This window comes from Scyliorhinus torazame, chromosome 24, assembly GCF_047496885.1.
Source record: "Scyliorhinus torazame isolate Kashiwa2021f chromosome 24, sScyTor2.1, whole genome shotgun sequence".
NCBI classification, from domain to species: domain Eukaryota; kingdom Metazoa; phylum Chordata; class Chondrichthyes; order Carcharhiniformes; family Scyliorhinidae; genus Scyliorhinus; species Scyliorhinus torazame.
Genome location: NC_092730.1, coordinates 3,525,771 through 3,535,286, shown reverse-complemented (window position 1 = coordinate 3,535,286; position 9,516 = coordinate 3,525,771). Strand labels below are relative to the sequence as shown.

Below are 9,516 nucleotides of genomic sequence, written 5' to 3'. Positions count from 1 at the left end.
ACTCCACGTCACTCCTACCCCGATATCCCTCAACTCCACGTCACTCCTACCCCGATATCCCTCAACTCCACATCACTCCTCCCTGATATCCCTCAACTCCACATCACTCCTCCCTGATATCCCTCAACTCCACGTCACTCCTACCCCGATATCCCTCAACTCCACGTCACTCCTACCCCGATATCCCTCAACTCCACGTCACTCCTCCCTGATATCCCTCAACTCCACGTCACTCCTCCCTGATATCCCTCAACTCCACATCACTCCTCCCTGATATCCCTCAACTCCACATCACTCCTACCCTGATATCCCTCAACTCCACGTCACTCCTACCCCGATATCCCTCAACTCTACATCACTCCTACCCCGATATCCCTCAACTCCACGTCACTCCTACCCCGATATCCCTCAACTCCACATCACTCCTACCCTGATATCCCTCAACTCCACGTCACTCCTACCCCGATATCCCTCAACTCCACATCACTCCTCCCTGATATCCCTCAACTCCACGTCACTCCTACCCCGATATCCCTCAACTCCACATCACTCCTACCCCGATATCCCTCAACTCCACGTCACTCCTACCCCGATATCCCTCAACTCCACATCACTCCTACCCTGATATCCCTCAACTCCACATCACTCCTACCCTGATATCCCTCAACTCCACATCACTCCTCCCTGATATCCCTCAACTCCACATCACTCCTCCCTGATATCCCTCAACTCCACATCACTCCTACCCCGATATCCCTCAACTCCACATCACTCCTACCCTGATATCCCTCAACTCCACGTCACTCCTCCCTGATATCCCTCAACTCCACTTCACTCCTACCCCGATATCCCTCAACTCCACGTCACTCCTCCCTGATATCCCTCAACTCCACATCACTCCTCCCTGATATCCCTCAACTCCACGTCACTCCTCCCTGATATCCCTCAACTCCACGTCACTCCTACCCCGATATCCCTCAACTCCACGTCACTCCTCCCTGATATCCCTCAACTCCACATCACTCCTCCCTGATATCCCTCAACTCCACGTCACTCCTACCCCGATATCCCTCAACTCCACATCACTCCTACCCTGACAACCCTCGACTACACGTCACTCCTACCCCGATGACCGTCAACTCCTTTGTTGCTTAAGAATCTATCTAACTGTGATGCCAGTATAGTCTCCGCATGTGGGAAGCAGTGGCGGCAAGAGTGGTTAGCACTGCTGCCTCACAGCGCCAGGGATCCAGGTTCAATTCCGACCTCGGGTGACTGAGTCTGCATGTCCTCCCCGTGTTTCCTCCGGGTGCTCCGGTTTTCTCCCATAGTCCAAAGATATGCAGGTTCGGTGGTTTGGCCGTGATCAATTGCCCCTTTGGGTGGGGTTGCAAGAACAGGACAGGGAATTGGACCGAGGTCGGATGCTCTTTTGTAGGGTTGGAGGGGGATTTCAGAATCTTTCGGGACTTGCGGGAGGAAACCGGAGCACCCGGAGGAAACCCACGCAGACACGGGGAGAACGTGCAGGCTCCGCACAGACAGGGACCCAAGCCGGGAATCGAACCTGGGACCCTGGAGCTGTGAAGCAGCTGTGCTAACCACTGTGCGCCTGTGCCAATCTGAGCTGTTTGATAATGGCATAGCTGAGTGTGCAGACACAGTCTGCAGCTAATTGACAAAGGCCCACTCACCGTGATGGCTTTTCTTCACTCGACAGCCGTGCACGTGAGTGACGCCAGTCAGCCCAGCAGTTCCAGCCAATCGGGTTTCCAAGCAGTCTCCATCCACGCAACCTCTGACTTGACAGGTGAGATAGCTGGACCAATATTCGACATCACAGCGCCTGCTGTGAGCTGAAAACCAGGATGAAGTAGTGCGGCTCCACTTCTTAGAGGACGCAGTGAGTTTATTATTTATGGAGTGGGCCGGTCTGCAGCCTGCCTGCCTGCCGGGCGGTCTGCAGCCTGCCTGCCTGCCGGGCGGTCTGCAGCCTGCCTGCCTGCCGGGCGGTCTGCGCCTGCCTGCCGGGCGGTCTGTGCCTGCCTGCCTGCCGGGAGTCTGCACGCCTGCCTGCCTGCCGGGCGGTCTGCAGCCTGCCTGCCTGCCGGGCGGTCTGCGCCTGCCTGCCTGCCGGGCGGTCTGCAGCCTGCCTGCCTGCCGGGCGGTCTGCGCGCCTGCCTGCCGGGCGGTCTGCAGCCTGCCTGCCTGCCGGGCGGTCTGCGCGCCTGCCTGCCTGCCGGGCGGTCTGCAGCCTGCCTGCCGGGCGGTCTGCGCGCCTGCCTGCCTGCCGGGCGGTCTGCAGCCTGCCTGCCTGCCGGGCGGTCTGCGCCTGCCTGCCTGCCGGGCGGTCTGCAGCCTGCCTGCCTGCCGGGCGGTCTGCGCGCCTGCCTGCCGGGCGGTCTGCAGCCTGCCTGCCTGCCGGGCGGTCTGCGCGCCTGCCTGCCTGCCGGGCGGTCTGCAGCCTGCCTGCCGGGCGGTCTGCGCGCCTGCCTGCCTGCCGGGCGGTCTGCTGCCTGCCTGCCTGCCGGGCGGTCTGCAGCCAGCCTGCCGTGCGGTCTGCAGCCTGCCTGCCGGGCGGTCTGCGCCTGCCTGCCGGGCGGTCTGCGGCCTGCCTGCCTGCCGGGCGGTCTGCAGCCTGCCTGCCTGCCGGGCGGTCTGCAGCCTGCCTGCCTGCCGGGCGGTCTGCGCCTGCCTGCCGGGCGGTCTGCGCCTGCCTGCCGGGCGCTCTGCGCCTGCCTGCCTGCCGGGCGGTCTGCAGCCTGCCTGCCTGCCGGGCGGTCTGCGCCTGCCTGCCGGGCGGTCTGCGCCTGCCTGCCGGGCGCTCTGCGCCTGCCTGCCGGGCGCTCTGCGCCTGCCTGCCGGGCGCTCTGCGCCTGCCTGCCGGGCGGTCTGCACGCCTGCCTGCCTGCCGGGCGGTCTGCGCCTGCCTGCCTGCCGGGCGCTCTGCGCCTGCCTGCCGGGCGGTCTGCGCCTGCCTGCCTGCCGGGCGCTCTGCGCCTGCCTGCCGGGCGCTCTGCGCCTGCCTGCCGGGCGGTCTGCAGCCTGCCTGCCTGCCGGGCGCTCTGCGCCTGCCTGCCGGGCGCTCTGCAGCCTGCCTGCCGGGCGCTCTGCGCCTGCCTGCCGTGCGGTCTGCAGCCTGCCTGCCTGCCGGGCGGTCTGCGCCTGCCTGCCTGCCGGGCGCTTTGCGCCTGCCTGCCTGCCGGGCGGTCTGCGCCTGCCTGCCTGCCGGGCGGTCTGCGGCCTGCCTGCCTGCCGGGCGGTCTGCGGCCTGCCTGCCTGCCGGGCGGTCTGCGGCCTGCCTGCCTGCCTGCCGGGCGCTCTGCGCCTGCCTGCCTGCCGGGCGGTCTGCGCCTGCCTGCCTGCCGGGCGGTCTGCGCCTGCCTGCCTGCCGGGCGGTCTGCAGCCTGCCTGCCTGCCGGGCGGTCTGCAGCCTGCCTGCCTGCCGGGCGGCCTGCTGCCTGCCTGCCTGCCGGGCGGTCTGCGCGCCTGCCTGCCGGGCGGTCTGCTGCCTGCCTGCCTGCCGGGCGGTCTGCGCCTGCCTGCCGGGGGGTCTGCGCCTGCCTGCCGGGGGGTCTGCGCCTGCCTGCCTGCCGGGCGGTCTGCGCCTGCCTGCCTGCCGGGCGGTCTGCGCCTGCCTGCCTGCCGGGCGGTCTGCGCCTGCCTGCCTGCCGGGGGGTCTGCGCCTGCCTGCCTGCCGGGCGGTCTGCGCCTGCCTGCCGGGGGGTCTGCGCCTGCCTGCCGGGGGGTCTGCGCCTGCCTGCCTGCCGGGCGGTCTGCGCCTGCCTGCCGGGGGGTCTGCGCCTGCCTGCCGGGGGGTCTGCGCCTGCCTGCCTGCCGGGCGGTCTGCGCCTGCCTGCCTGCCGGGCGGTCTGCGCCTGCCTGCCTGCCGGGCGGTCTGCGCCTGCCTGCCTGCCGGGGGGTCTGCGCCTGCCTGCCTGCCGGGCGGTCTGCGCCTGCCTGCCTGCCGGGCGGTCTGCGCCTGCCTGCCTGCCGGGCGGTCTGCTGCCTGCCTGCCTGCCGGGCGGTCTGCGCCTGCCTGCCGGGGGGTCTGCGCCTGCCTGCCGGGCGGTCTGCAGCCTGCCTGCCTGCCGGGCGCTCTGCGCCTGCCTGCCTGCTGGGCGGTCTGCGCCTGCCTGCCGGGCGGTCTGCAGCCTGCCTGCCTGCCGGGCGCTCTGCAGCCTGCCTGCCTGCCGGGCGCTCTGCAGCCTGCCTGCCTGCCGGGCGGTCTGCGCCTGCCTGCCTGCCGGGCGGTCTGCACGCCTGCCTGCCTGCCGGGCGGTCTGCACGCCTGCCTGCCTGCCGGGCGGTCTGCGCCTGCCTGCCTGCCGGGCGGTCTGCACGCCTGCCTGCCTGCCGGGCGCTCTGCAGCCTGCCTGCCTGCCGGGCGGTCTGCGCCTGCCTGCCTGCCGGGCGGTCTGCGCCTGCCTGCCGGGCGCTCTGCAGCCTGCCTGCCGGGCGCTCTGCAGCCTGCCTGCCTGCCGGGCGGTCTGCGCCTGCCTGCCTGCCGGGCGGTCTGCAGCCTGCCTGCCTGCCGGGGGGTCTGCGCCTGCCTGCCTGCCGGGCGGTCTGCGCCTGCCTGCCGGGCGGTCTGCAGCCTGCCTGCCGGGCGGTCTGTGCCTGCCTGCCTGCCGGGCGGTCTGCAGCCTGCCTGCCGGGCGGTCTGCGCCTGCCTGCCTGCCGGGCGGTCTGCACGCCTGCCTGCCGGGCGGTCTGCGCCTGCCTGCCTGCCGGGCGGTCTGCCTGCCTGCCGGGCGGTCTGCCTGCCTGCCGGGCGGTCTGCCTGCCTGCCGGGCGGTCTGCAGCCTGCCTGCCTGCCGGGGGGTCTGCGCCTGCCTGCCTGCCGGGCGGTCTGCGCCTGCCTGCCGGGCGGTCTGCGCCTGCCTGCCTGCCGGGCGGTCTGCGCCTGCCTGCCGGGCGGTCTGCAGCCTGCCTGCCGGGCGGTCTGTGCCTGCCTGCCTGCCGGGCGGTCTGCAGCCTGCCTGCCTGCCGGGCGGTCGGGCGCCTGCCTGCCTGCCTGCCGGGCCGTCTGCGCCTGCCTGCCGGGGGGTCTGCGCCTGCCTGCCTGCCGGGCGGTCTGCGCCTGCCTGCCGGGCGGTCTGCAGCCTGCCTGCCTGCCGGGGGGTCTGCGCCTGCCTGCCTGCCGGGCGGTCTGCGCCTGCCTGCCGGGCGGTCTGCAGCCTGCCTGCCTGCCGGGCGGTCTGCTGCCTGCCTGCCTGCCGGGCGGTCTGCGCCTGCCTGCCTGCCGGGCGGTCTGCGCCTGCCTGCCTGCCGGGCGGTCTGCGCCTGCCTGCCGGGCGGTCTGCAGCCTGCCTGCCGGGCGGTCTGCGCCTGCCTGCCGGGCGGTCTGCGCCTGCCTGCCTGCCTGCCGGGCGGTCTGCAGCCTGCCTGCCTGCCGGGCGGTCGGGCGCCTGCCTGCCTGCCTGCCGGGCGGTCTGCAGCCTGCCTGCCTGCCGGGTGGTCTGCGCCTGCCTGCCGGGCGCTCTGCGCCTGCCTGCCTGCCGGGCGGTCTGCGCCTGCCTGCCTGCCGGGCGGTCTGCAGCCTGCCTGCCTGCCGGGCGGTCTGCGCCTGCCTGCCTGCCGGGCGGTCTGCGCCTGCCTGCCTGCCGGGCGGTCTGCGCCTGCCTGCCTGCCGGGCGGTCTGCACGCCTGCCTGCCGGGCGGACTGCAGCCTGCCTGCCTGCCGGGCGGTCTGCGCCTGCCTGCCTGCCGGGCGGTCTGCAGCCTGCCTGCCTGCCGGGCGGTCTGCGCCTGCCTGCCGGGCGCTCTGCGCCTGCCTGCCTGCCGGGCGGTCTGCAGCCTGCCTGCCTGCCGGGCGGTCTGCGCGCCTGCCTGCCTGCCGGGCGGTCTGCCGCCTGCCTGCCTGCCGGGCGGTCTGCAGCCTGCCTGCCTGCCGGGCGGTCTGCAGCCTGCCTGCCTGCCGGGCGGTCTGCGCGCCTGCCTGCCTGCCGGGCGCTCTGCAGCCTGCCTGCCTGCCGGGCGGTCTGCAGCCTGCCTGCCTGCCGGGCGCTCTGCAGCCTGCCTGCCTGCCGGGCGCTCTGCAGCCTGCCTGCCTGCCGGGCGGTCTGCAGCCTGCCTGCCTGCCGGGCGCTCTGCAGCCTGCCTGCCTGCCGGGGGGTCTGCAGCCTGCCTGCCTGCCGGGCGCTCTGCAGCCTGCCTGCCTGCCGGGCGCTCTGCAGCCTGCCTGCCTGCCGGGGGGTCTGCAGCCTGCCTGCCTGCCGGGCGCTCTGCGCCTGCCTGCCTGCCGGGCGGTCTGCAGCCTGCCTGCCGGGCGGTCTGCAGCCTGCCTGCCTGCCGGGCGCTCTGCAGCCTGCCTGCCTGCCGGGCGCTCTGCAGCCTGCCTGCCTGCCGGGCGCTCTGCGCCTGCCTGCCTGCCGGGGGGTCTGCAGCCTGCCTGCCGGGCGGTCTGCGCCTGCCTGCCTGCCGGGGGGTCTGCAGCCTGCCTGCCGGGCGGTCTGCGCCTGCCTGCCGGGCCGGGCTGGGCCGCGAGCCCCTCTACAAGTGTGAACAGGGGTGTGTGTGTTGAGCTTCTGTAAAGTTCCCGTTCGACCTGATCTCAGGAGCCCGTGTTCAGGAAAGGTATAAAAAGTGACATTTATTTGTCACTTTACAGCCAGTTGTGTGAAGTGAGGTCGCTGCTGTGATGTGGGAAACGCAGCAGCCAGTTTACACACAGCAAGATCCCGCACACAGCAATGTGAGAATGACCCAGATCATCTCATAGAATCGTGGAATTTACAGTGCAGAAGGAGGCCATTCAGCCCATCGAGTCGGCACCGGCTCTTGGAAAGAGCACCCTACCCAAGCCCACACCTCCACCCTATCCCCGTAACCCCCACTTAACATTTTTTTGATCACTAAGGGCAATTTATCACGGCCAATCCACCTAACCTGCACATCTTTGGACTGTGGGAGGAAACCGGAGCACCCGGAGGAAACCCACGCACACACGGGGAGGATGTGCAGACTCCGCACAGACAGTGACCCAAGCCGGGAATCGAAACCGGGACCCTGGCGCTGTGAGGCAGCCGTGCTAACCGCTGTGCTGCCCGTGCTGTTTTTGTGATGTTGCTCGAGGGATAGATATTGGCCCCAGGACACCAGGGAGACATTTTTCCAGTAGTGGCTGTGGGATCGTTTACACCCACCCGAACAGGGAGAGGGAGCCTCAATTTAACGTCTCACCATGCGCCGTACTGAGGTTTCTGCACAAGCCCTGGGGTGGGGAAACTGAGCTGAGGGCTCCACCTGAGCTCGATCTCACCTGAAGGAGTTCCCGGGCTTGAGAGGATGCAGCACCGATTCATTCTAATTATACTGGGGCTGAAAGGGTTACATTCTGCAGGCACGGGTGGAATTTGGAAGATCAGGGGGTGATCCAATTCAATGGCAGGAACAGGTTTGAGGGGCTGAATGGCCTCCTACTGTGCCAGTGTTATATAAAGGGTATTTTTCATTCTCCGATGTCAGGCGTAAGAAGGACGAGGGCAGCAGACACATGGGGAACCCCCCCCCCCACCTGGAGGCTCCCCTCCCGAGTCACTCAACATCCCGACTGGGAAATATATCGGCCGTTCCTGCACTGTCGCCGGGGCAACACCCTGGAACTCCCTCCCTGACAGCACAGTGGGTGTACCTACATGGACTGCAGCAGGTTCAAGAAAGGAGAACGCCACCGTCTTCTGAAGGGCAACTAGGGGTGAGGCAGCAATACCCACAAAGAAGGAATTGTAAAAACGGGTCACCTGTTCTAATATCACCTCGTGGCTTGGAGCCTGACCTGTGCCTGTGTGAAGTATTTTAGGATGTTAAGGGTGATAGCCAAGTACACGCTGTTGTTTGTTCCTGATGTTTCTGTCTGTGCTGTTGGGGTGACCACATTGTGGAGTGGGCGAAGGAGGCCTGTGTGCTTGAACCTTTTACTATTCGACCTGAGGGGGAGTCACAACCGCGCCCAGTCTTTCACAACCATTGAATGAATTCCGTGCTAGAGTGTGGAGCAAGATCAGGTGCAACCCCCGACCCAGGTCAGGTTAGAGAAGAGGCAGAGGTTTGGGGCTGGCAGGGATCGATGTGGAGTCTCGGCGAGAGGAGGTCTGTATTGTATTAATATTCTTCTCTTGTCCCCTGCAGCCGTTAACTACCTGGCTTACGATGAAGCGATCATGGCCCAACAGGACCGTATTCAGCAAGAGGTGAGTCTTGGGGCCAAACGGATGGAAGGTAATGTCGGAATAATAATCATCTTTATTAGTGTCACCAGTAGGCTGACATTAACACTGCGATGAGGTTCCTGTGAAAATTCCCTAGTCGCCACATTCCGGCGCCTGTTCGGGTCACAGAGGGAGAATTCAGAATGTCCAATTCACCCAACAAGCACGTCTTTCGGGACTTGTGGGAGGAAACCGGAGCACCCGGAGGAAACCCACGCACACACTGGGAGGACGTGCAGACTCCGCACAGACAGTGACCCAAGCCGGGAATCGAACCCGGGACCCTGGCGCTGTGAAGCAACTGTGCTAACCACTGTGCTACCATGCCATACAAAAATGTACAGCCATCCCTATCCAGAGAGCCTAGCTGTCCTCAGTTCAACAGCGGCACTCGGCCTAGCTCCACTGGAGTGTCCTGGGTTCACTCTGGCTCCACTGGAGTGTCCTGGGCTCACTCTGGCTCCACTGGAGTGTCCTGGGCTCACTCTGGCTCCACTGGAGAGTCCTGGGCTCACTCTGGCTCCACTGGAATGTCCTGGGCTCACTCTGGCTCCACTGGAGTGTCCTGGGCTCACTCTGGCTCCACTGGAGTGTCCTGGGCTCACTCTGGCTCCACTGGAGTGTCCTGGGCTCATTCTGGCTCCACTGGATCGTCCTGGGCTCGGTCCGGCTCCACTGGAGAGTCCTGGGCTCACTCTGGCTCCACTGGAGCGCCCTGGGCTCACTGTGGCTCCACTGGAGCGCCCTGGGCTCACTGTGGCTCCACTGGAGAGTCCTGGGCTCACTCTGGCTCCACTGGAGAGTCCTGGGCTCACTCTGGCTCCACTGGAGAGTCCTGGGCTCACTCTGGCTCCACTGGAATGTCCTGGGCTCACTCTGGCTCCACTGGAGTGTCCTGGGCTCACTCTGGCTCCAGCGGAGTGTCCTGGGCTCACTCTGGCTCCAGCGGAGTGTCCTGGGCTCACTCTGGCTCCAGCGGAGTGTCCTGGGCTCACTCTGGCTCCAGCGGAGTGTCCTGGGCTCACTCTGGCTCCAGCGGAGTGTCCTGGGCTCACTCTGGCTCCACTGGAGTGTCCTGGGCTCATTCTGGCTCCACTGGATCGTCCTGGGCTCGGTCCGGCTCCACTGGAGAGTCCTGGGCTCACTCTGGCTCCACTGGAGAGTCCTGGGCTCACTCTGGCTCCACTGGAGCGCCCTGGGCTCACTCTGGCTCCACTGGAGTGCCCTGGGCTCACTCTGGCTCCACTGGAGAGTCCTGGGCTCACTCTGGCACCACTGGAGCGTCCTGGGCTCACTCTGGCAC

At 67.2% G+C, this 9,516-nt stretch overlaps 1 protein-coding gene across 1 annotated transcript in view; it reads left to right on the top strand.

Annotated features, from left to right (window-relative positions):
• The first annotated feature begins 1,698 nt into the window (after nucleotides 1–1,698).
• otub1b (OTU deubiquitinase, ubiquitin aldehyde binding 1b) overlaps nucleotides 1,699–9,516 on the top strand; it is a 49,057-nt gene continuing 41,239 nt past the window's right edge. The window contains exons 1-2 of the mRNA XM_072489647.1: nucleotides 1,699–1,810; nucleotides 8,134–8,195. Of these exons, the coding sequence (XP_072345748.1) occupies nucleotides 1,699–1,810; nucleotides 8,134–8,195 (174 nt within the window). The remainder of the gene's footprint in view (nucleotides 1,811–8,133; nucleotides 8,196–9,516) is intronic.